Source organism: Lagenorhynchus albirostris, chromosome 10 (assembly GCF_949774975.1).
Source record: "Lagenorhynchus albirostris chromosome 10, mLagAlb1.1, whole genome shotgun sequence".
Classification (NCBI taxonomy): Eukaryota; Metazoa; Chordata; class Mammalia; order Artiodactyla; family Delphinidae; genus Lagenorhynchus; species Lagenorhynchus albirostris.
This window is the reverse complement of record NC_083104.1, coordinates 94,841,337-94,868,038: the sequence shown is the minus strand read 5'-3', so window position 1 is coordinate 94,868,038 and position 26,702 is coordinate 94,841,337. Positions and strand designations below refer to the sequence as shown.

The 26,702-nt window shown below is 43.0% G+C and overlaps 2 protein-coding genes across 8 annotated transcripts in view; both read left to right on the top strand.

Annotated features, from left to right (window-relative positions):
* The window catches only part of LOC132527706 (phosphatase and actin regulator 1-like), a 281,505-nt gene extending 275,864 nt beyond the window's left edge, over positions 1–5,641 (top strand). The window contains exon 3 of the mRNA XM_060163687.1: positions 5,581–5,641. Within this exon, the coding sequence (XP_060019670.1) occupies positions 5,581–5,618 (38 nt within the window). The 3' untranslated portion in view covers positions 5,619–5,641. The remainder of the gene's footprint in view (positions 1–5,580) is intronic.
* The window catches only part of PHACTR1 (phosphatase and actin regulator 1), a 302,874-nt gene that overhangs the window by 39,637 nt on the left and 236,535 nt on the right, over positions 1–26,702 (top strand). For 2 of the 7 annotated variants that reach the window (XM_060163677.1, XM_060163676.1), the window contains exon 1: positions 13,899–14,154. The exons of the other annotated variants lie outside the window; for them this stretch is intronic. In XM_060163677.1, the coding sequence (XP_060019660.1) occupies positions 13,899–14,154 (256 nt within the window). Of the gene's footprint in view, positions 1–13,898; positions 14,155–26,702 lie in introns of those variants that run through there. 7 annotated transcript variants of the gene reach the window in all.

Here is a 26,702-nt window from a genome sequence, read left to right as displayed (position 1 = left end):
AGTTAAGAGATGGGAATTAGGGTCAAGGAGGGAACCAGGCATCTTCTTCCCAATGAACTGCTCCAAAGTCCCATTTCCCCATACTCACCTGGGATCCACCTGCATTGTCTCCTTTTGGCTCATTGTGAAGCAGTAGCCAGTGCAGCAATGCATTATTTAACATCACTTCCCATCCTTCTTTGCTTTACTTCTCCCTTTTATCACTCTTATAGCCCTGGCTTTGTACTTTTGAGATAAATTGTTAGCACTTAATTGATGTCTACCATAATAGATCATTGATAAAAAATATTATAAATTAGTGAATTAAGAGAGTATTATAAGCACACTATTTAAAACCATGGAGGGAAATACCGTAAGGAATAATTCTCCCCCAAAAGTTGAAAATTGTTATTTCTGGGGAAGTGAGACTACTACATTTAGCCGTATTAAAAATTTTAAGCTATTTACATACACTTCTTGGATAATTATGATTCAGTTATACAAGATTGCTGCTGAGCTAAAGATGTTTTCAGACAGACCCTGAGTTTACTATTCATAGACCTGCACTAAACAAACTAACCACATATTATTCAGAAAGAAAGAAATTGAACCAACAAAGAAAGAGTGGAATTCAAGGAGCAGACATGAAGTTGGCAAGTATGTTTGTAAAAGTGAAACAAAAACAAAAATGCTGGAATGTTGGAATGTTTTTTAAATAAGGGGGATTATAAACAAGATCAAGGCCATAATAACATGGAAGGTGGAGAGGGGTGATTGGATTCAAGCATTCTGGGGTTATTCAGGATATATTGGCCTGATAAGTCCAGAATATGTTAAATATTTAATGGTTACTCTAAAGAAAATAGAAATAAAACATATAACTTCCAAACCAAAGGAAAGGCGAGGAGGAATAAAGAAAACTCTCTCAATCAGAGACCAAGAGGTGCAGAAAGCCCAAATAATACAGGTTTAATTATTTGATTAATCATTAAAGCAGAAAGCCCAAATAATATGAATTTTCAAACAGAACATAGGCGACAAATGTATATAACCTCATAGCGGGAAAGAATTTCTTTAAAAGTCCGAGAACAGAACAAAACATAAACAAGTGATCGAAATGGACAAAAATATGAGCAAGCAATTTACAGACCAAGAAATGTGAATAAGAGGTAATCAGAATATAGAGATTAAATCATACTCAGCATGCTGAAAAATTAAAATATTGGTAATACCCAGTGGCAATGACGTGGAAATGGAAACTCTCATATGCTATTGATGAGATGGTAACTGTTACAATCACCTCGAGAGCTATCTGTCAGTATCTAGTTGAACTAACGATGTGCATATCCTATGACACAGCTATTCCAATTCTAGTTATATTCCTTAGAGAAACTATTGCATAAGAAGAGCACAAAAGAGAACTTCATCAGGATGCCCACTGGAGGATTGTTTGCAATTGCCAGAAACGTAGATACCAGCTAAATAATCTTCCATGAAGGAATTCATAAATAAATTGTGATATAATCGTATATTGGAATACTAATACAGCAGGAAATACGGATGACTACATTTACATGAATCCACGTGCAATAATCCTAAAACATAATGTTGAATTAAAGATAGAATATTACAAAATGATTCTTAAAATGTGATACCCCTTGTGTATATTTGAACCCACAAAGCAATATTACATAATGCTTGCAAATGTATCACATATGGTAAAAATATAAAAATAGATGGGATACACAAACATCAACTTCAGGATAGTAGTTGCCTCTGGGAAAGAGGGTGGGAAAAGGGAAGATTGACGGTCTTTGGCTATACCTGTAATTTTTTTTTTTTTTTTTTTTTTTGCGATACGCGGGCCTCTCACTGTTGTGGCCTCTCCCGTTGCGGAGCACAGGCTCCGGACGCGCAGGCTCAGCGGCCATGGCTCACGGGACCAGCCGCTCCGCGGCATGTGGGATCTTCCCGGACCGGGGCACAGACCCGCGTCCCCTGCATCGGCAGGCGGACTCTCAACCACGGCGCCACCAGGGAAGCCCCAATATACCTGTAACTTTTAACCCTTTATATTTTTAAAGCCTAGAACACAATGTCAACATTTTAAAAACTGAATAATGCACACGTGGATAGTATAGAATTCACTATCTTTTTCTGTATCTTTGACATACATCATAATTAAGAGTTTAATATTTACAGGATGTTACCGTAAGCTTTCAATCGGCAGTCGGTTCCAAGGTGGCGCTGAGGAGTGAGCTGGTAGCTCTGTCTGCCCGAGTGTGCTGAGCACTCAGCGCTGTGATAAGAATGAGGCTCCTGGGAGAGGGAAGGGGAAGCTCGAGGAGGAGATAGCATGTGGGATAAGGCATGGCATTGTGGGAACTGTGAGTGCCCTGGAGTAGCTAACCACGAAGTGGTAGGAGATACACAAGGTGGTGGAAGGCGTGGCTGCAGAGGAAGATCAGACCTGGCTTAGCTGTTGGTTGAGATTTGATATCTTAGAAAGGTTAGACGTTCACTGTAAGCTCTTACTCAGAGTGTCATTTTCCTTTTCCAACACAATCGATTCTTTATGTTTCTTTCCTCCTGGACACTTCCAATCGTTGCAGTTTAACATCTCCTAGAGTCAAAGAACTGCATTTTTGGAAAGACCTTAGCAAATCATCTACTGGTCCAATCCCTTCATTTTATCCACCAAAGAACGTATTGGTCACTTTGAGGGCAAACCACTCTGAGAGTTTTTAATCTTTGCAATCCAAGTTAACTCAGTTGGCTTTCTGGAAGAACGGATTCCTAGGAGAGATTTAGGAAAGAGTCAGGGAAAGACTGTGTCCAGAGAAGTTGTTCACTGGTAGAGGATTTCATGAAAGTAATATTGTGATATATACAGATGGGTGCTTAATAAATTACAAATTATTTTGATGGATTCTTAATTATGAAAATTAATAAAAGAAGTTGTCTCTAATTCATTTTCTGAAGAATGAGATAGGGTACCATCTCATTCTACCCCTAATTTGGGGATTTTTATCATAAGTGAGAGAATTAAGATAAAGAATGCATAAGGCTTGGTCACTGTATGCAGAAGATGAAGACCATAGATAACACAGAGGATTCCAGTCCAGGTGACTGGGAGGAATGGGGGACCTGGGAAGGAGCAGTGGTTTGCACAAGGAGACAATGAGAATGGTTTGCGTTCAGACTGTTGAATTTCAGAATATGACTACACGCTCCAATTTGATTCATGCCCCTTCCACAGCACCACAGCTTGCGGTGGCTCAGATAACCATACTCAAGTCCTTCTCAAGATTCAATGTAATGTTCTGAAATATGGTTTCTACCATAAAAGGACAATCTTTTCCTTTTCTTGATTCAAACTCCATCTCTCAAGAAAAATTTGGCAGCCTGAAAAGTGAAATCTAGTAAATAGAATACCCTCACTTTAGGGAAGTGCTCTCTTGTTTCTGGTCTTTTTTCCTCTCACTTTGGTCGGAAATCCTTGTTTCGCGATCCTCCATGTCATGCCTGAGCCATAGGTAAATCAGAATGTCCGTGAAGAATTCCTCTAGTTTATCAAACTACCATAATGGAAGACTCGGTCCAGGTGAAAACTGACAGGTGATTAGGGTGGAGAGTAGCATTAATCTGGGTTTGAAGATGAAGATTTTATTGACTCATTCCTTCTTTGCTCCAACAATTAGTGATCTCAACAGTTCTGGGCAGTCTCTTCATGTTATCAAACGTTGGCTTGTATTTATACGTAACACCCAAAACTATCCTTTTGCAGTTAATGGACCCATTCTTTCCTGGGTTACCGATCTCGCTCCTCTTTATACAATTTTGTGCTAAGGTCATTTTGGAAAACACAGCAGCACACTGCTCATCTTTAGCAAACTACAGTGTCTCAGGTAAAGGCAAAAATGCCCACTGCTTTAGTTCAGCTGTCCAATTTCTTTCTTGACTTGGCAGGATGCCAGCATTCACTGCAAAGCATTTTATACATTTTTGCTCATTTTCCTTCTTAGTTGCCAATATTTGTTCGAAGGAAAATAGCTCAGCTCTCTCTTTATTCCAATATTACTTGTGGAAATATCTGTATCTATCCTTATTTACATGTTAACGAAAAATTTAAGCAAAAAGCATTTCCTATGAGTCTTGTGTGTTTCCCGTATTACTCTCATGCTTAAAAGCACAGTAACACGAATTACAAAGCCTGTTTCTGACGGAAGGTATCCCTAAGATTGAAGCAATCAATGTTCAGCTATTGGTTCATGCTGTGCGACTGTCAAAATCTAAGCTTAGTGTTGCCAATACCTGTCTTGGGAGTTCAGTCTAAATGAATTGAATGATGGGTAATAGTTCCCAAACTATGTGCAAAATGTTCGGAACAACTCAAGTTGACTTAATAGTCTCCATTTAAAAAAAAAATAAGCAATAAATAAATAAATTAAAAACAAAGAAACATAAGCAGATGCTAATCTACAAACACGCTAGTGTGTCCTGTATGGGCTCAGGAGCATATTAGCAGGAAAGCTTTATGACTGATGCTTGTAATTCATATGCATTAATACCTCTGTGCATGTCTGAGAACTCTGGAACGTCAGGCAGGCTATAGGGCAATGCCTACACCATTCTCTTGCAAGCAAAGCGGGAGTGTTTAATTTTTTTTTTTTTTTTTTTTTGCGGTACGCGGGCCTCTCACTGTTGTGGCCTCTCCCATTGCGGAGCGCACAGCCTCAGCGGCCATGGCTCACTGGCCCAGCTGCTCCGCAACATGTGGGATCTTCCCGGACCGGGGCACGAACCTGTGTCCCCTGCATCGGCAGGCGGACTCTCAACCACTGCGCCACCAGGGTAGCCCAGGAGTGTTTAATTTTTAACGTAAAGTTGAGATTAGGATTTAGGAGAATAAAAGGCTTCTTTGCCTTTAAGGACTTGATAGATTTGGGGGACGGGCACTAGCCTGCGAAGGCATGGTTGTTTCCTTGAAATCAGGGGAGCTTAACCTGGCTCTCCAGGGCTCCCCTGACATATTGTCAATTTTGGAAAAGAAAGAGAAAGGGAGTGTGGAAAAAAGGAATTCGCATACTTAAAATTTTTGAAAAGTTTATTTTAAATAGTTTCTATTCATTAGGTTTGATAAAATATAACAATATATTGATTTAATATCCATGGATTCTGAAAGTCTCCTTCATTTTTATCATAACTCACACATTTTCTAAAAATTGATCATTTTTGTCAAGGTTTAATAATTTTGTTTTTTTTCACCTGCTGAATTTCAAGGGAAAAAAATGATTTTAAATGGTCTTAAAAATAATTTACAGATTGGGAAATGAAAGAATGTTCATTTCAGTAGTTTTTCTTAATCCATAAAATGGAAAGATGAATTTACTTGCAGTGTAAATGGGTAGATCCTAGTGAATGTGAACAGGTTTGCCCTTCATCTTTAAGGAAGTCCTGCAGGAATTTCTTCCAAGCTTGGCTTGGAAAGGTATTTTTACCTTCAATATACCCTCTTTCCTATGTGCACATTTCTGGACAGCAGCATGAAATCGTGGAGAGTGACTGGTCTCTGAATGGGAAAATCTGCGTTCATTTCAGGTCTGGGGCCCAACCTTGTCCGCATTGGACAGCTTTGAGCAACTTCTTTCATCTCTCTGCCTTCTTCATTGTCAGGTGGTGGTCAGAACACCTCAACTCTTGGAATTGTTATGAGGATTCAATGCTAATTTTTTAGTTAAAAATAATATAATTTTATGACATTTAGTGTTCATATATAGTATTTACTATATTTATTATCATGTAAATATATTTTATAAATGAATGCGTACATTAAAATATTTAATATATACATCAGGAAAAAGCCCAGTAGAGTTTTTTAAACGTACTAGAAGCCCAGCCAAGCGCTATGTCTCTCTCTGCCTGCCTGCTACAATGGACTGTCTTCCCCTGCAAACGAACCCTTGTGATCCTTTGTGAATGGCTTTGAAAGCATATCTTTATCTACGTATGCTGTGGATCTGTTCTTCTACTCTTAAGTTCCAATTACTCGCTCTAATATGATCTCTCTTTAGACTCTCCTTAGCTTTTTAATTTCCCCTTCCATTCCTGTAAATAACATGTCCTTTTGCATGTAAGATGGCAACAAACTATTACAATAATTTGTGTGGATAAAATATGTTATCACAGAGGAAAAAAGCTCTATTGACATAAGATGTATAAAGATAAATAGAATTCCTCTTCAGCATGCTTCTCTATTATAAAAAACTGTTTTGGAAGCTCATGAGATCACAGGATCCTGGCTTGTTGGGAAGATGAGTACAACCTGGCTTGTTAGAAGCAGAGATATTCCTTTGATCATTCACTTCACAAGTCTTAGTGCATATTGTAATGCTTCCCTCAGTGAATTAGACCATCTTATTTTCCGAGAGAGAAATAATTTGCACGTCACACATTTGCACACCCGCAATACCCACTTAGAAGCTCCCTGTAGCAGGCTACTGACAGCTACCCCGCACGCTCAGTTGTGTTTCGTGTATAACCGAAGTTCTGCCACTTGGAAAAAGGGCCAATCTGCATTTCTTGCCAGTGTTACATTATCCTAGTACCTGTTCCTGCACCTGCTCTGTACGAACACAATTGTGATTCTGTCCTAATGGCCAATTATCATTAGCTGATCATGAGCTTTTGTTAAACAGCCCTGAGGTGCTCAACACACTGTAGATACCATCCCGCCCTAAAAGGATAACAGTGAGTATTAGCTGCTGTCTGTTTTAAAGATGGAAAGGGCACAAATCTGACAATAGAGATGATAGGTAAGAACTGTGTGTCCTATTTTTACCCCTGTTCTCTTTACTACCAGCAGCTAAGCTCTGCGTGGCAGGCAAGGTTTCTGTGTCCTGTGCCCTGCCGTCTCATACCCTTTCTTGGTTGGGTTTCATGATGCCATGTGCGTCTGCCCTAAAATAGTGTTGAGGGTCCTCTGAAGAAAAACTACCTAGCAGTTCTCTGCATGCCAGTGGGATGGTTGGAGAAGGAAAGGTGTGCTTGGCTCTTACACATATTTTGTATCAGATTTCTACTTGGCAGAATGCTAATTGTGTAACCTGGGGAATTTATTTCACGGTATTGAAATTCTGTTTCATGAAGCATAAAATGGAAATGATGGTTCCATCTTACAGTGTTGGTGTGATGATTAAATGAGGTGATCTATAATATACAAACGCATCCCCACACATCCACACACACGTTTGTCATTGATGTATTAGTCTTGATAGGCTAGATTAATCTTCAGTAAAAACAACTCCAAAATTTCAGTGGCTTAAAGCAACACAAGTTCATTTTGCATACTACATGTCCCTTGCCTGTCAGCAGGCAGGCTCGTTTCACTCCATAACCCAAAAGGTAGCAGCAGCCATCGCCTTGAACTTCAGCTCATCACACGTAGGTCAGAACTGGTCACCTGGTTCCACCCACCCCCAAGGGGATCTAGATGTACAGACTACAATCCAACCATGTACCTGAAGCCTGAAGATAGTAAATCAGAAATATCTGGAGGACAGTCTTAATGCCTACAATATTTGTCTTACAAAAATGAGATAGTATTGTGGTCAGTTCTCTGGACATTAATTTTCTTATTAACAGTGCATTGTGGAAATCCTTCCAAGCCAACTTGTTCAAATATAACTCAGTATTTTTAGTGGCTTCATGCTATAAACATACTATAATCTATGCAGCCATTTCTTTATTGGTGGACTTTGTTTTATCCATTGCAATATAAACACACCTATGTTATATTTATAACATCTTTATACTCTGGGGCTTTTCTTTCTATAAGCTAAATATCCAGAAGGATCTAAATCTGCCAAAATTAACCTGGTTCAGAAAGGAAAGCATAAGGCTATGTGTATAAGCCTGTAAGTCTCAGTTTAAATAGGATTTGTCATTTGCGGCAAAATGTAAAGAAACTAAATAGTTCAGAACAACAGACCCCTCACTTAACTAAGCTTCAACACTCCACAACCTGTACCTATCTATCCTCTCTTTTACCCTGGGAATAAGCAGAAATATCCGATCCCAGATTTTAAAATTTAGACTAAGAGCCTTCTTTGGACACTGGCAATACAGCCTTTAAAGATGCTTGACTTGAACAAGACTTTGCAGAAAATGTCCCGCCTTCTTTGATCAGTCACAGAAATTCTGTTCACTCTGAAAGCATGGCCCATTATGGAGAAGGTCCTCTTATTTGGACTAAAGAACTAGACCACTCCAGTCCTCTTCCCACCCACGGCAATGCAGAAGAAGAAAGAAACATTCCAAAATAACACTGTAATCAAGAAACTACAGGAGTTCACTCTGATGATTTCCCCTTGATCACCTCTTTTTCCACCTGTTTTGTGTAACTGCTTCCAATCTCCCCTTCTCGTTAGGTTGCTATCTGCTAAGTATTTGCCGAACAATTTGCACAGAACAATCCCTTAGTAAGCACAATTATCACAAACCTAGAAGGAAAATTGCTTTCTATTCAGAGTTTTAGGAGAAAAATAGAAAAAACAAATCCTTAGCTAAAATTAAAAAAAACACACGCACACCAAAAAACTGCTCACATCATTTAGATGTCTTTATATTTTTAAGAGCTTAAGTTCTAAAAACAGAGATATGAAATTGTTTCTTCAAACCTACTGTCCACTGACCTCTTCCTGGCTCTTATACCAAAAACCCATCAGGTTGGATTAAGAAATAATAAGGGAAAAGCTTGGGCCAAAAGCACTTTTGCTATAGGCTCTTAAACACAGTTTAAAGAAAAACATTGGGGTAGAAAGCCTTCTTTTAGGAGAATCAAGGCTTGCCAATTGTACAGATGGTTTCTAACCTCTATCTGCAGGAGTGATATACAAAATATTTAATAACTAGACTTGGCAAGAGTCAAAGAGACTATTAGAAAAAGATATCAGCCATAAACAATCCATACAGCTGTACCAGTGCACAGGGGCTGAATATGAGCTCTACTGATACATCACTGAATTGCCTGAAGAATTTTTACCAGTCTCCCACAGCAAGCTCTGATCACGTCTCCTTGCTCAGAATATAAATGCCGTATATTAAATGTGAAAAAGCCTGGAAGCTGTATGCCCGTCTTAAATGACAGTCTACTTCCATTCCATTTCATACTTCCATTCCAGCATCAGCAAAAATAGAAACAAAACACTAAAACAAAAACAACACACACACACACACACACACACACACACACACAGAGACGTAGCAGTAATGTTGCACAATTCTGTGTTCGTGATCCATTTGGAAGTAATTTTTAAAGCTGTTCTTAAATTTGTACTTCGTAGATCAGCTTACAGTTCTGGCTTTAACATAGTACACATTTAGATCAAACTTAGAATAGATGCTATTCCTCTGTGAGAAATAGAATAGATGCTCTTCTTATATGAGTTAATAATCAGGGAGTGTGTTAGTTCTCTAGGACTGCAGTAACAAACTGCCGCAAAGTTGGTGGCTTAAAGCAACAGGCATTTATCTTCTCGCAGTTCTGGAGACCAGTTCTGTCTCTCCTCTGTGTGTCTTTAATAAGGACGCTTGCCATTGGATTTAGGGTCCACCCAGATGATCCAGGAAGATCTCCTTACCATGAGATCCTTAACTAAATTACATCTGCAAAGAACCTTTTTTCCAAATAAAGTCATATTCATGGATTCCAGGGATTTGACATGGACATATCTTTGGGGGGCCACCATTCAACCCACTGTAGGGAAGATAGGAACAAGAAAGGAGACGGACAGATGGACAGAAGCAGGAAGAAAATTTATCAGATAGCTTGAGTTTAAATCAAAGAAAAAAAATTAAGGAAGAAAAGAAATGTTGAATCTTTTCTTTCATCAGATGTGTATAGTGATATTCTTCTAAGTACATCTCTCTTTGAGTGGTTCCGCTGCTTTGTCTTGTATTGACACTATTTTGTATTTTGACTCTTTTTCATAAGAGTTAAAGCGCTATATGAGCATTTCCAAATTTCTACGCTTAACTTTGATTCTGACTTCCTTTGAGCCTAGTAACTGTTGAGCATTAAAAGTAGGATGGAGCACAGACAAGCAGATAAGCGGAACAACATCTCAGTCTGCAGTTGCCTTCCCATCCTCATAACGGTGGCGTCTTCTGGAGAGCTCAGTTTTCACCCCCTGCCTTGCTGAGTGTAACTCTCCTGCCAGACTAATGACCATCCTTGACTATCCCCTCCCCCACTATGAACTCCTTCTAGCCAATGAGCTTGTCTTTACCCCACTGCCACCACCACTCCCACCATTCTGACCCCAACTGGTGCTGATGAACTTTCCCGGGGAAATTCTCCTTCATCAACTCCATCTCGTCCACATTAAATCACTGCAGAACTCCCTTTACACACGCTCACACTCAGATAGTAACTGTACTTTTCTCCATGGCTGCTCCTAATTATAAGTTTACACACATGTTTTCAGTTGGGTGTGTTGTGTTATATGTCCTTTCATTGAGTGCGTCCTCTCTCCTCTTCAATTTTAAGCTCTGCAAGATCAGGGATCCTATCTGCTACTTTCTTCAGAATCAAAAAATGTGCTCCACTGGTAGGCAGTTCATACTATTACTGGGCTTGATTCCTAGCAGGTGCTTGTCAAACCTTAATGTGCCTCTGAATCACCAGGATGATCTGTTAAAATGCAGATTCTGGGGTAGAGCCTGAGAGGCTGCGTTTCTTCTATCCCATGTAGATCATCTGGGTAAAACAGCACATGCAAGTTACACAGGCTCTGTGTTGAGAACCCCGGAGGTAGGTGATAGAAACGCTCTGGACTGTCTTTCCCTTCAATGTTTCCCTCCTTTCTCTTAAAAGTAAAAAAAAAAAATGCCACAATACCATCTATATTTTCCAAGAATGCCGTAGGATGACCATTTATTTTTTCCCACTGTCAATGCAGGGAGATGATTATCAAAGGCAGCAATAGAGCTGAGCCGTAATTACAAGGATCATAATTAAACACAGGTTTGTCTTATGGGATGCGATGAACACAGACTCTGTGTGACATGTCTTGGCATCGAGAGCTATAGGGACATTAGGGTAATGGGTGGCAGGAGGCAGCTTTGCTGAGGCAGCATTCAGGGTACAGAGCAGGATCAAGAAAAAAAATGTCAGATGTGTGCACACCTGTTCTGCCTGCTGCGGGTCAGAGGAAAGGGGGTGCTGGCAGCCACCAGACACAGGCATCTTCTTCCAAACTGCAGTCAGCACTAAGGTATATTCCCCTCTCCACCCACTTTCTGTTGTAACAATAGAAGACTGGGCTTCTCAGCTTTCTAATTCAGGCCGAGACACTAACATTCATACCTTCTAAGAGGAGCAAGGTCTTGTAGAACTTGCAGCGCTGATGGAAATGTTCTACCACCTGGCCCGCCTAATACAGTGGCCACTACGTACATGTGACTATTGGGCACTTGAAGTGTGCCGGTGCAACTGAGGCACTGAGATTTAATCTCATTTAATTTTAATTTAGTAAAGTGTACATATCCACATGAGGCTAGTGGATACCATTACTGGCCAGCATAGTTAGAAGCTGCAGATTCAGGGAAGACTGTTGAGGAAGATGAACCACCGAACAAGGGGACAGCTCTCTGAGGGTCACCTTAGGCCACTACACACTAAACCTGAATAAAGAGCCCCCGAGCTGCAGGGCATCACCGTCAATATTTGAGACTAAGCTGGTGGTCGTGTCAGTGTTCTCTCATCATAACTTGGCCAGTTAAGACAGAGACACCTGAGCTCTCAGGTGTGGTTTAGTATTCAGCAAGCGAATAAGACTGCTTTGGGTTCCGTTGTTTTAATAAGACCCTGCGGGGTTTCTGCAGGTCTGTTGTTCTTATCTGTGGGCAGAGAGGTGGGAAAGGCATGCAATTTTAAAAACCTCGTTTAAGAAAAAGATGTATATATATTTTTTCTTTTCAGAAGGTAGTTAAGAGGTGATACAATTTGGGAGAGGGATCTAGGATTTGAAAAAGAGAATAAGAAATATTTGCCCAAAACACAATGCAATAAATTCCCTCATACACTTCTCCAGCAGAGCAAGTGCGTCCTTGGCCACCTCTAAGATGAGGCTTATAATCAGTCAGGGACCAACTGATGTGAACGTGACATGAGAAAAAACAGATTTATCTGTGGCTGCTTTGGCTGGTAATCCAGGCGAGAAGGGAGGGGGACCCTGAAGGCCCCGCTGGGCACAGGGAGAGACTGGGTTGTGATGTAATTAAAGGCAGCAGAACTCTAACCCTAGGATCCCCTGACATCTCCTTCTAGAGCAGGCCATGGCAGCTGGACACCTGGTGTTCCTAACTACAGGATGTAAATGAAGCTTGGAATGTGCTGATTTGGGCAGAATGCTTTGCAGATGAGAAGTAATGTAAATGACGGGGTGGGAGAATTGTGGTGATCAGAGCATATTATAACACAGTAATTTAATACCCCCAGTGGGTGGTTGACTCACTTCTCTATGAGGTGAGTTGTATGTGTAGAATTTGCCCAGTGGGAGGAGAGAGTAGCAATGACCTGCCTTTTGTGGTAGTGGAAGACACAGGGTATTATGAAATTCACTTTGGAGAAGTTCCTGGAAACAATTGGTGGTGATATCTCATCCTTTAACTGACACTGTTTCAATGTCTGGAAAGGAGGACAAGGGTTCACAGGGAATGGGGCGTGGAGGGAATAACAGGCACACCTGGCTGTAAACACCTGTTTCCCCACTTAGGCTTTGCATCAAGATCACCTGGGGAGCTTGTTAAAACTACAGGTTCCTGAGCCCTGCACTGACCTACTAAGCCAGGATCTCAGGCCTTGAGGCCCCCAAAGTCTCTTTTTAAAATAAGCACACAAGGTGATTGTGCTACGAGGATTCTCTAAGCCTTAGCTCTCCAAGAAGTGATGTAGGATTCACAATACCGGAGTCAGGATTAATTGTGTAAATGTAGCGTCATTTAAAAAAAAAAAAAAACGGGAAACGTGCAGATCAAACAAAGGCTCGATAACTTGTAGCTGTTATTATTATTGAGCCATGGGTTTGCCTTAAGACACTGTTCTTTCTTTAGAGCTTTCAATTGATGCCATTTGCCTTGCTAAGCCTTATTCACGGTGTTAAGACAGCGGGGAATCTTCAGCCAAATTAGCTGGGATCGCAAAGTTGCAAGTTGTCGTTCCTGAGGATTGACGAAAGCAGCCTTTTCTGTCCTTTTTCGCTCTAAGTTTTAATGATACTGGTGTAAGGCCGCCCTTCAGGTCGGGGAATCTCTATTGAACGTGAAAACATCAATTGTGTTGTAACAGGTTGTCGGCTCCAGTGAAAGTCAAGGGCTGTGGGTTGGACCCACCCGAGAATGGTAATCTGTGCTGGTCCCAGAGAGGCGCTTGCACCCCGAGGGCTCCCAGCGTAGCAGCCTTCTGTGTGGTGTATCTTGCTTTCATTGGCAGCGGGAGGCTCGAGGAAAAGGGGGAGGGGAGGCTAGCGTTCTGCCCTGCAGCTCGAAGAGAGCGAAGGTAGCTGCAAACCCGGCAGGCTCAGGTCGCTGGCGCTGAGCCTTACGGAGGGTGGGGCTGCCGGTGGAGGATGCGTGCGTGAGACCACGGGGGAGGCGGGAGTGGAGCATCCCAGGTGGGACCACTGAGTGCCTTCCGGAAACCCTACTCGGGCCTCGGGATCCGGATTGGCTCGGGCAGGGAGGTCGGCGAGGTCAAGCCCCTTTCGGCGCCTTCTTCTGACCCGCCCCGCCGCGGTCGCGCCGCTGTAGAGACGCGGGTGCGGGGCGTGGCAGGGGCATGCTGGCCAGGCGGCGGGGCACGAGTGGCAGCGCGCGGGGGCCGGAGCAGCGTCCGGCCCGGGACGCCCGGGGGCCGGATGGCGGAGCCCACGCGCACCGCGGAGCCGGGGAGGTTTGCGCTCCGCTCGCCGCGCTGCAGGGAGGGCGCGGTGCCAGGCGCGAGCTCCCAGAGACCCAAAAAGAAAGCTTTTTATTTGCTGAGTTTGAAGCCCCTGAAGGAGCCCGCCCCCAACGACAACAACAACAACGTGTCCTTTGTGATCCATTGTCAACTAGGCAAGGAGATCAAACACATTTGCAGCAACTGCAGTCGTGGGGAGGACGCCCGGGACGGTGAGTGCCGGGGCGCGTCGGGGCGGCGGCGAGCGCGGGAGGCGGCTGTGCCGGTCCCCGGTTTGGGGGCGCCGCCGGCGTCTCTGCCCCGAGAACTGCGGGGACATCCGCCTTCTACCCAGGCGTGACGCCCGCCCGTCCGGCACTTTGCAGAGTGCCGCCCGGAGCCAAACCCGGACCGTATCCGTGCACAGACCATTGATGGAAATGCTCCCCTACAGGAGGTGTTTGAAACACTTAAAGCGGCAACTCTGGGATTTTTCTCTTGGGGAAGGTGGGGCTTTAGGGGCTTCACAAGGGGCAAGATTATTAGCTTTAAGAAGATGCTTCCGCCAGTTTTCTTAGCTTTCTGGGCTTCTTAGCTGTTCTCCCATTGTTGCGTTAGGATAGGATATAAGCTTTGCTGGGCTGCGTTACAGATGTGGCCTTCGGGTGGATTCACTTTGGAGCGGTGGTTGGGCCTCGGCCACAGCGCCCTGGAGACTAGACTTGTGGAGTTGTTGAATGATGTCCGCTCCGAGTGGAACATGGCCGGGATTTTGGGAGCGCCGCCGCTGGTCCCTCTTGCGCTGGTGCCTAAGGGCCAAAATGTGGAAGGTGGGGGAGGAGCGGCGGCGGCTTCCTCCAGGTGTGCCCTGCGAGCCCAAGAGCCCCCTCCGAAAGGTCCGGAGCGGGGCGGTGAAAGGGGGCCGGGCTGCCGGCGGCTCTGGGCAGAAGGCGCCACGGAGGAGGGACCGCGTTGCGCGGACCGGGCAGAAGCCTCCGCAGACGTGGACGCGGCTGTGGGGCGGTGCATTTCCCAGGCGGTTCGAAGCAGCTCAAAGAGCAGACTCCGGAGGGCCACTGGAGGTCTTGGAAAAGTTTTAGGCAGCAGGTTTTGCAGGGAAAGCATTAGCTACTGGCCAGCCTGAAGCTCATCGCCTTCCTTGACACTCACACCTGCTTAGACAGGCAGATTTTTCCTATCCACCAGGCCGCTTCGCTTGTTGCCTTCGGAAGAACGCGTTATCACTTAGAATTTCTCCGGTTCCTGCTGGCCTCTGAGGTGCAGCGTAATGAAGCGACTGGTTTGGCTAATGTCTTTTCAGAATTAGAGTCCTGCTAGCGTAATTATACTTTTCTTTGATTAAACAGCCAGAGAGGCGGTGCACGATGGTACCAGGCATCCGAGGGGAAAATCGTGCACAAGGAAGGAAGGCACACAAAACACGCTGAGGCAGCTCCGGTTAGGTTTGGGGGAGGATATCTGTTTATGAGAAGCACACACTGACATGTGTTTGGTCCTTTGGTTACTCTATAAGCTGCGGACGCCTAGGGAATATGAATGGATTAATGGGGCGATCTAAAGCCAGACTTTTTACCATTTAATGTAATAGAGCATGAGATGCAGGCTAAAATATTTATTAAATGAGTCACTCTGATGACTGAATTGCTTCCCACATGGGCTACTTCCACAACCTTGGGGGGTTATTTAAATCAGGATCTCTGAACATTGCTACAGTAAGGAAAGGTCTGTCTCTACACTCAAGGATGTGTGTTCATGTGTGTAATTATGAACACCATGCTTCCGCTTCCAACACGCCTCATCTCTACCACCTCAAACGCTCCAGAATGTCTTACGGGGCTACTTATGGATGTTCACATATTACCTGATAGGACTAAAGCATTTGATTTCAAAGGATTCTTGTTTAGGGGAGACCTCATGTTGTGGCACCTAATTTTTGCTGAATTCTACACTTGCTAATCCTGCCTTCCAGTGTGGGGTGTGCTTCGTCAGTCACTGAAATAAAATGAGGTCAGGAGCTTAACCCTGCTAGGGCCCAAAGCAGCACTGCCCACTGTGAAAGGAAAGGAAGTTCACATGAATTTCACTTTCTGCAGAGATTGACCTTGAATGATAGTTTGCCATGAGTGGATGTTCTGTGAGCTAAGCTCTCCAGAAGCTGTTTTCAATTTGAGTCATCTTGTCTGCATGCCAGCTCTTTTAAAGGAAGTGTGTAGTAAAGATTGTAGTAATGCTCACAGATTCGGTAGGGCTCCATAGAGGAGGACGTTTCTTGCGGTGGGGTATACCTGCATTGTGTCCAGCGCCATAAATGTGTTAGGTTTCTCCTCAGCACCACTGAGGTCATTTAGTAGCCATCAAGGACAATACTGGTCCGGCTGGAAAGCCCTTTCTTGAAGTTTTATGCAGGGAAAATTTTATAGAGGCGTTGCTCACTGAGTCTCATTCTTAATTTCCTCATATATAAAATATATTGAAACCTATTTAAAGCATATTTTAATAATTTTCAGCCTGAAGACGATCTATAACTAAAAGTATTTGGCTGATTGATATAGAATAAATTTTAAAAGAAAGAGTATCCCTGGCTCAGTGGACATATGAAAGTTGAAATTACATTTTGGCATTTGCCATTTTACTTCAGAGTAGTTTTTTAAGTTCCAGGTGTCCACTAACTAGTACCAAAGATGCTTTGCTGACCTTAGTTTTAAGTAGAAAATTACTTAAAAAAATTGTAGAACACAGTTCACCATTAATGGCCAAAGACAGTTTGTGTTTGCTTCACCTTTGCCGTTTTGGTTCAATACCGAAGCCTTTTTCAGATGAGGAAACAAGCTTATGTAGCACTTTGGTGTAAAGGCCACAAACAAGTGAAGGGTAGAAAAAACACTGAAATCCTTCTCTGTTCGTCTTTGAAACTAAGGTGCTTTCCAGTGCGCCTCAAGTTGATTATTTTTTTATATGGCACCTATACTGAACGTCGAAAATTAAGTACTGTTTTGTGTGTGTGTGTCTGTGTTATATACATGTGCAGTCTTGATAAGCCAGGTTTATTAAGCTATAGAACTAGAAGGAACTACGCAATTTCCTAGTACCTTTAATTTTATCTGCCTTACATACTTGATAGAGAGGCTGGCATTGGTAGGAATAGAGAGAGAGAGAAATTTTTAGCTAAATAGATTAGAAGTTATGAACATAATAAAGCTGCAAGAGGGCTTCCCTGGTGGCGCAGTGGTTACGAATCCGCCTGCCAATGCGGGGGACACGGGTTTGAGCCCTGGTCCGGGAAGATCCCACATGCCGTGGAGCAACTAAGTCCGTGCACCACAACTACTGAGCCTGTGCTCCACAACTACTGAGCCTGTGCTCTAAAGCCCGGGAGCCACAACTACTGAGCCCGCATGCCACAACTACTGAAGCCTGGCTGCCTAGAGCCCGTGCTCCGCAACAAGAGAAGCCACCACAATGAGAAGCCCGCGCACCGCAACGAAGAGTAGCCGCTGCTCGCTGCAACTAGAGAAAGCCTGCACGCAGCAACGAAGACCCAATGCAGCCAAAAATAAATTAATTAATTAAAAAAAAAAAACTGCAAGAGACATAGCTAAAGTATCACCTAACTTATATTGGAAGTCAATAGGAGAATATGATTTAATTTACAAATAGTTAAAAATCAACTCTAGGGAGAAATCTATTCTAGAAAACAAGGTATTTCTCTATATAATTTCATATATATTTTCTATTCTTATTTGAATTCCTTCTGAGTCTATTAGTAGTGAGGAATTATTGTAGGAATTACAGTGTTATTGTGTATTAAAATGTAATTTCATGTAATTTTTAATAGAAATGAAACATTTTTAAAACAGTTTTTAGAAATATTTTGAAGCCTCTGTCTTATAGTGGCCTGTTTAAAAAGTAATCGAATGATAGATTTAGAAACAAGACATATATATATATTTTTTAACATCTTTATTGGAGTATAATTGCTTCACGATGTTGTGTTACTTTCTGCTTTATAACAAAGTGAATCAGCTATACATATATCCCCATATCTCCTCCCTCTTGCGTCTCCCTCCCACCCTCCCTATCCCACCCCTCTAGGTGGTCACAAAGCACTGAGCTGATCTCCCTGTGCTGTGCACCTGCTTCCCACTAGCTATCTATTTTACATTTGGTAGTGTATATATGTCAGTGCCACTCTCTCACTTGGTCCCAGCTTCTCCTTCTCCCTCCCCGCATCCTCAAGTCCATTCTCTACATCTGCGTCTTTATTCCTGTCCTGCCCCTAGGTTCTTCATGACCATTTTTTTTCCTTTTTCTTAGATTCCATGTATATGTGTTAGCATATGGTATTTGTTTTTCTCTTTCTGACTTACTTCACTCTGTATGACAGACTCTAGGTCCATCCACCTCACTACAAATAACTCAATTTCGTTTCTTTTTAGGGCTGAGTAATATTCCATTGTATATATGTGCCACATCTTCTTTATCCATTCATCTGTCGATGGACACTTAGGTTTCTTCCATGTCCAGGCTATTGTAAATAGTGCTGCAATGAACAGTGTGGTACATGTTTCTTCTTGAATTATGATTTTCTCAGGGTATATGCCCAGCAGTGAGATTGCTGGGTCTATGGTAGTTCTACTTTTAGTTTTTTAAGGAAACTCCATACTGTTCCCCATAGTGGCTGTATTAATTTACATTCCCACCAGCAGTGCTAGAGGGTTCCCTTTTCTCCACACCCTCTCCAGCATTTATTGTTTGTAGATTTTTTGATGATGGCCATTCTGATGGTGTGAGGTGATACCACATTGTGGTTTTGATTTGCATTTCTCTAACGATTAGTGACGTTGAGCATCCTTTCATGTGTTTGTTGGCAATCTGTATGTCTTCTTTGGAGAAATGTCTATTTAGGTCTTCTGCCCATTTTTGGATTGGGTTGTTTGATTTTTGATATTGAGTTGCATAAGCTGCTTGTATATTTTGGAGATTAATCCTTTGTCAGTTGCTTCGTTTGCAAATATTTTCTCCCATTCTGAGGTCTGTCTTTTTGTCTTGTTTATAGTTTCCTTTGCTGTGCAAAAGCTTTTAAGTTTGATTAGGTCCCACTTGTTTATTTTTGTTTTTATTTCCATTTCTCTAGGAGGTGGGTCAAAAAGGATCTTGCTGTGATTTATGTCATAGAGTGTTCTGCCTATATTTTCCTCTGAGTTTTATAGTGTCTGGCCTTACATTTAGGTCTTTAATCCATTTTGAGTTTATTCTTGTGTATGGTGTTGAAACAAGACCTATTGATTGTAGCTGCTACTCAGTGCCTTTTACATGTGATTAATCAATATTTCAAGGTTGTTTTCATTTCACTAAATATGATTTCTATTCTTCAAATATTCGTAGACAAATTCACTAATCCGTTGACTCACTAGATGCATTTCCAAATTTTGTTTTCGGAGTTTGAAATATTTCACACGTTATTCTAATGGATTCCAATGTGAACTTTTAGAACAAAAACAATTTGCCATAATACTTCTCTGTTACTCTGTAGGGTTCATTCCACAAGACAGCTTTTTAGAAAAGAATGCCTTATGAGTTTCTGTGGGTCAAATCCTTCTTTTTGCAGATGAGAAAACAGAGGTGCATAAAGATGAGGTGAGCAGTCCTCCAAAATTCAGCCACCATTTGGTGTCAGGGCTACTCACAGAACTGTTCCTTCATGAAGAAGTTTCTAGTGGTGGTCCAGAGGGGGCTCCTGGAACCTCACTGCCTGTTTTCAAATAATGGCTCCTCCATTTGCTAGCTGGGTGACTTTAGGACACCACGGTATTATCTACTGCGTGGCGTTGTGAGGATTAAATGAGATAATTAGCACAAAGCACTTAGCATGGTGCCTGGCAAGAGAAAGTGCTGGAGAAATATTAGCTGTGATTACTGTCGTCTGTATTGTTACTGCCAAGTTCAATTTTGTCTTGGATTTTTCCTCCTGCTATTGTGTGCTCTTTGGTCTCTTCCGTAATTAAACATCCCTGGATTGGGTCCAAGATGAATGCACCAATTCTACTCTGTATTTAACAGTGAAAACATATTTTTAATAAAAGCAAGTAAAAGTGAGGTTGGGGAAGAGCCCCTTCAACATTGTGCATGTCAAAAGTATTTTGTTGTGCTGGTTTTAGAATTTTAACAATCATGACCAGTTCATTCTAGGTAAAAGGGCTCACGTATGTGTCTAAATTTACAATGACTAAGCACTTTTTGGTCAGTCGGGTATTCCAGAAAATAGGCAAGGTGAGATCCAGTTGTTTCTCCGGAAGAGGAAAAGTGAACAACTGGATGAAGTATTGTTACTGTTGTACTGTATTGTTCTCCAGAACAGTAATTACTGGAGAATTCTATCGACATGGGCCCAATGGACACTGAGAGTAAGAGGGACAGCTAGGGAAGATGTGACCTGAAGCAAGGGGTAGAGGCGGAAAACTGCTTGCATGAAGTCAGGAGAGCTTAGGAAAGGCTCCAGCTTGGGCAGGGTGTAAAGGTTGTTTGGAACCCTGAAAAGAAAAGCATGTGCTCAGACAGTAGTGAAGAGAGTGGAGAAGGGCTTAGTGGGGTGTTAGGAAGAGGTGTAAAGAGGGGGGGAATTCTAATGAAGGTGGGCTCTTAAAATTCTGCTAAAGTATCCACGTACAGTCGTCCCTCAGTATCTGTTGGGGATCGGTTTCAGGCACCCTCTGCAGGTACCAAAATCCAGGGATGCTTACATCCCTTATATAAAATGGCCAGTACAGTGAATACAGTCCGCCCTCCACATCTGTGGGTTTTGCATCTGCGGATACAGAGGGCAGACTGTACTCACACAACTGACCTATTGATTGATTCTCTTATGTTTGCTTATAAAATTAGCAGGTTGTGTGTGCAGGGCCCCTTCAGATACCAAGAGGTACAATAACCAGTTGTTGCCTTTGAAGAATCGACCTTAGAGCAGCAGGAAAGTAAACTGCTAAATTATTGGAGGAAGCCATTAACTGTGTGAGTAAGGTAGGAGGGCTTCCCAGAGGAGGTGATATTTGCACTAGGGCCTAATGGAGGAATTTTCTCAGATAAATAAGGAAGGACATTTTGTAAGGAAAAAAAAAAAGCAAATGGTTTAAATTGCAAAAGAGCATAGCTTGCCCAGAAAAGGGGAGAAGTTCAGCAGGTAGAATTGGTGGAATGTAGGGAAAAATGACATGAGGTAGTCTAGAAACATATGTAGGGGCAATTCTTCATTTTTTTCCCGATGATATATTTCTGCAGCAATTTTATGTGCCAGGTTAAGCATTGGGAATATAAAAATCAGTAAGATAGCATGGTCTTTGTGTTCAAAGATCTTAAATGTAGCACAGGGACATAGGTAGACCGATACATGCACAGTTTTAAAAGTGTTTGAGAGTCCACCTGCCGATGCAGGGGACGTGGGTTCGTGCCCCGGTCTGGGAAGATCAGCCATGGCCGCTGAGCCTGTGCGTCCGGAGCCTGTGCTCCGCCACGGGAGAGGCCACAACAGTGAGAGGCCCGCGTACCGCCAAAAAAAAAAAAAAAAAAATGTTTGAGAGAGGTAGGTGTGTGGTTTTTTTTAAAATAAATAAATTAATTAATTTATTTATGGCTGCATTGGGTCTCATTGCTGCGCACAGGCTTTCTCTAGTTGTGGTGAGTGGGGGCTACTCTTCGTTGCGGTGCGTGGGCTTCTCATTATGGTGGCTTCTCTTGTAGCAGAGCATGGGCTCTAGGCGTGTGGGCTTCAGTAGTTGTGGCACATGGGCTCAGTAGCTGTGGCTCGCGGGCTCTAGAGCACAGGCCCAGTAGTTGTGGCTCATGGGCTTAGTTGCTCCACGGCATGTGGGATCTTCCTGGACCAGGGCTTGATCCTGTGTCCCCTGCACTGGCAGGTGGATTCTTAACCACTGCACCACCAGGGAAGCCCGAGGCAGGTGTTTTGGAGGCAGAAAGTAGAGAGTGTCAGGCCCGACGACTTGGGCAAGAGGGAAATCAGGAAAATCCTGGTACAGTTTATGAAGGAGTTCATATTTCATTCAGTGAGCACTGTAAAAATATTAATAAACAGAAGTCTCAATTAAGTAGAGTTGGGAGACTGGACAGGGGAGCTTTCATGCCCTGGGAGGATAGCAGAGCCCAACAGGAAAAAGAAAGTCTCCTCTTCTTGCCTGGCAAGGATTCAGCCAATGAAAAGCCAGGGACTCTGTTTACTAAGCCCTCCCAACTTCCTTTTCCCTTCTATAAAAGCATCCTCCTTTCCATGCTGTTTGGGGACCTTCACAGGTTGTAGACTCCCAGTTGCATTTCTCTGCTGATCCTGAATAAATCCACCTTTTTTGCTGGAGAAGTGACTGGCAGTCTGTCTGTTTTAGGTCAGCTACACTGAAGGTAGCACAGGGATTTTAAAGCAGAGGTAGCATTGATTAAATTACCTAAAAAAAAACAACTAAACTTATAAAAAATTATGAAAAACATATAAAAGTATACAGGAGAGAGAATGATCTCTATAGATTCATCAGCTACGTCCCCCCACTCCTATATTATATTGGAGCAAATTTGAGTAGGTTTTTGTGATGGTGTTGCTGGTAGAGCTTAAGCAGGGACCAGACGAGAAAGGGCCTGGGTCCAACACTCATAGCCAAGAAGGGTCATTTCAAGACCTTAAGCGGTAAGTGTCAAAAGACCAAGATTCTGCTATTCTGTTACAGACTCATAAAAAGGCCCAGTAACACTTTCAAGCACCAGCAATTCAAAGTCAGTTTGCCTTATTTTCAGCATAACTTTGAGCTCATATGTAATTTTGCAAATAATTTCCCCTTCTGCTCTAATATCTTTTTGACTTACAGACATCTATAAATATTCACTCAGTTTAGGAGAAGAAATGTTTAAAATATTTGTAAAATCTATAGCTTAAAATATACCCGTATGTCTAAAGGAAATTTAAAAAGATCAGGAGATAAAATATACACATACAACTGTATTGAGAGGGGAAGGATCAAAACTTGTTTGCTAGCCCCCAATAGTCATTTCTGTAGTTTGCTAGTTAATCCAAATGGTAAGAACTTTTCGGACGTGAATAGGTGTTTATAGAGTTTGAAGACATGGCTGAAAGGAGGGGGCCTGATGATTTGATTTTTGTGTAGGTTGTAAAATAGGGGTCCAGTTTAATTTCTTTTGCTTGTAGCTGTTCAGTTTTCCATTCATGAAGAGTGTCCTTTCCTCCTTGTACACTCCTGGCTATACTGTGACACATTCTGCTTATCCACTGATCAGTTGATGGTGATTTGTCTTGTTTCCAATTTTTGGCTATTATGAATAATTCTTCTTTGAGCATATATGTACAAGTTTTAGTGTAGATGTATGTTTTCATTTCTTTTGGGTATATACCTAGGGGTAGAATTGCTGGATCATCTGGTAACACCGTGTTTTAACCATTTGAGGAGCTGCCAGGTTCTTTTTCAAAGTGGCTGCACCATTGTATGTTCCCAACAGCAGTGAAGATAAAGTCCCATTTCCAATGATTTTCATTATCTGTATTTTGGATTTTTGTCACCTTGGAGGATTAAGAGAGAGAGTGAGAAGGTTCTGAGTTGATGGTCAAGAAGAGAGCTGATTCAGTCTGTTTAAGAAAACCGATAAGTTTAGAAAACGTAAACACATAACTCTATTTATGTTACACTTTATAATTTGCACCTATTATTTCCTTGTAATCGTCACATTTCCTTTTAAGGTTGGAAATACTATTGTGACCGTTTTAGGGAGGAGGGAACAGAGGGTCAGTGGTCATGGCTTCCTCCGTGTCACCTGCTGTTGCTACTGTACCTGGGCCATCCCTCTGCTTCCATCTCTGCAGCCATGGCTGGCTGCTTCTGAGATGTGAACCTCTAAGAAGAGACTACTTGTTTTGGCCAATGAGGTTTAACATCTTAAAGTGATTAATTACATATGAAAGTGATTCTTTCAGGAAAATTCAGGTAAGGAACACCAAAAGAAAACTGTCAGTTCATTAAAAAGCGCAAGAGGGAATTATATGGCGGAGAGTGCGTTTGGTTAGAATTGGGAAGCCTCAGGGGCCGCTGATACCCTCTATCTGCTCTCAAGACACCTCTGTCCTGAGTTTCTTCCACATGTGAGATATTTCTCTTCCCTGAAGATGTTGCGATGCCTAAAACCCATCTAGATCAGGGGTTGGTAAGCAGTGATCCCTGAGCCCTCCCTCTGTTTTTGTAGTGGAGAATGTTTTTTTTTTCCGATTACAAACGGCTGACAGAAATCGAAAGAAGAAGAATATTTCATGACACAAGACAGTCATATGAAATTCAGATGTCAGTGTCCATAAATAAAATTTTGTTGGAGCACAGCCATGCGTAATCGTTTGCGTACAGTCTATGGTGGCTTTTGCACCACAGCTGCAGAGTTGAGGGGCTGCAGCAAAGAGCCGCACACCCTCAAATATTTAGTTTCTGGCTTTTATCAGAAAAATTTTGCTGACCCCTGATACATCACAGTTCCTATAATTAGGAGATACCGATACTGACCATTTTAACACCACATCTAATCTTAGGATTGAAAGGGACTCAATCACATCTCGGTGTCATTCCAGAACTGCAGTTTTAGTCCTTTTCAAAGGCTATAAATGATGTCCTAGTGTACGCAGAGGGACAGATTTAAAATGCAAATCAAGCTAAAAAGAAACAACTCCTCCGAATGGGGTTTGTGGAGATCTTTCCTTTCCCCACTCCTACTCTGACCTTTATGTGGGTTTCAGGCTGTCACATGTGACAAAAGGGGATGGATTTCTAATCCCCACCTAAGAGCTAACCATCCTGACTCTGCTTTTGTTTCGGTGTGAACTTTACAACAATCGCCTCTGCTATTTGGGCAGATGGAGATTTGCCTCCATAGTAATTATTTTGCAACCCACAAAAGTAATTATAAAATCAAATTATTAGCTTCTAAACAAGCTGTAACCCCAGCAGTGACTCTTGGGAGGGGAACAAAGTTCCTGTTCTTTAATTTTCATTTTTTTTTTTTTTTTTTTTTTTTTTTGCGGTACGCGGGCCTCTCACTGCTGTGGCCTCTGCTATCGCGGAGCACAGGCTCCGGACGCGCAGGCCCAGCGGCCATGGCTCACGGGCCCAGCCGCTCCGCGGCATGTGGGATCTTCCCGGACCGGGGCACGAACCCGTGTCCCCTGCATCGGCAGGCGGACTCCCAACCACTGCGCCACCAGGGAAGCCCTCTAATTTTCATTTTCAGGACTGTCACCTTCTGCTTCCCTTGCCCCCTTACCTCAGTTCTCGAGTTATTTTAAGTCGAGTAGCAGTCTTCAATGAAGCATTAGCTGCTTTTGAGGCAACCATCTTAAAGAGTGGTACTGCTCCAAGGTTATGAGTGGAAAGACAGAGAAGCAAGCAAGAAGAAGAAAAAGCAAAGCCTGATTTGATTCTTCCAGTAATAGGAAATCAACTTTAGAAAAGGAAGAACCGCCCACCAGACTCGGTGCCTGGCGGGTTGGAATTATCGGGAGCTGCACTGTAGGGAAGCCTCCAGATGCTGAAGGTGTTCTCAGGAAGAGTTGGCACCGCGATTTCCTGGCACTAAGTGAGGAATGCAATCTGCCGCACAGTTAGCGACCATCCATCACTGACGGACTGGGCACATACCAGAACTGCCTATTTCTTGAGAGACTTGGAGTCTGTTTACGGGCAAATATTTGTCTAACGCGTGCAGCAGATACTGTAGATAATGTTTATATGTTTGGAAACGTACTTGTCTGATGAACTGGGCTGCTCCACATGATGGAAGTGTGTCTGGAAGCAGATCTTGGCTACGGGCACCATGATGGATTTGCTGCATATTCAAGAAACGCCGCTTCCAGGGACTTCCCTGGTGGCGCAGTGGTTAAGAATCTGCCTGCCAGGGCTTCCCTGGTGGCGCAGTGGTTGGGAGTCCGCCTGCCGATGCAGGGGACGCGGGTTCGTGCCCCGGTCCGGGAAGATCCCACATGCCGCGGAGCGGCTGGACCCGTGAGCCATGGCCTCTGAGCCTGCGCGTCCGGAGCCTGTGCTCTGCAACGGGAGAGGCCACAACAGTGAGAGGGCCGCGTACCGCAAAAAAAAAAAAAAAAAAGAATCTGCCTGCCAGTGCAGGGGATACGGGTTCGAGCCCTGGTCCACGAGGATCCCACATGCCGCAGAGCAACTAAGCCCGTGAGCCACAATCACCGCAACGAGAAGCCCCTGCTCGCCACAACTAGATGAAGCCTGTGCGCAGTAACGAAGACCCACGGCAGCCCAAAATAAATAAAATAAAATTAAAAAAAAAAAGAATCGCCCCTCCAAATCTCAGTAACTCACTGATTGATGGGTCCCTTCCCCAGCTCACTAAAAAAGCCAAACAAGCCACCGACAGGAGCTTATCATCCCCCAAATGAACACGCAGTGAACCTTTTTGCTTGCCCAAAGCCCTAATGTTTTCGTAGCCAGGATGAATAGTATGCTGCAGTTTCCAACTAGCCATGATATGAATTTTTCATGCACTATTAAGCAGGCTGTGGTCAGAACGCCACCACCCAAAGTAAAACTGAAGACAAAGGAACAGATTTTAATATATGCAGCTGAAGGAGCCCTTTGCAGTGGAGGTAGAAATGATGCGCTATTGGACCCCTCCCATCCTTGCCCTGGTCTTTGAGGTGGCATCAGGAACGTAAATGCAGATTTCTTGTGGTAAGACAATAGAA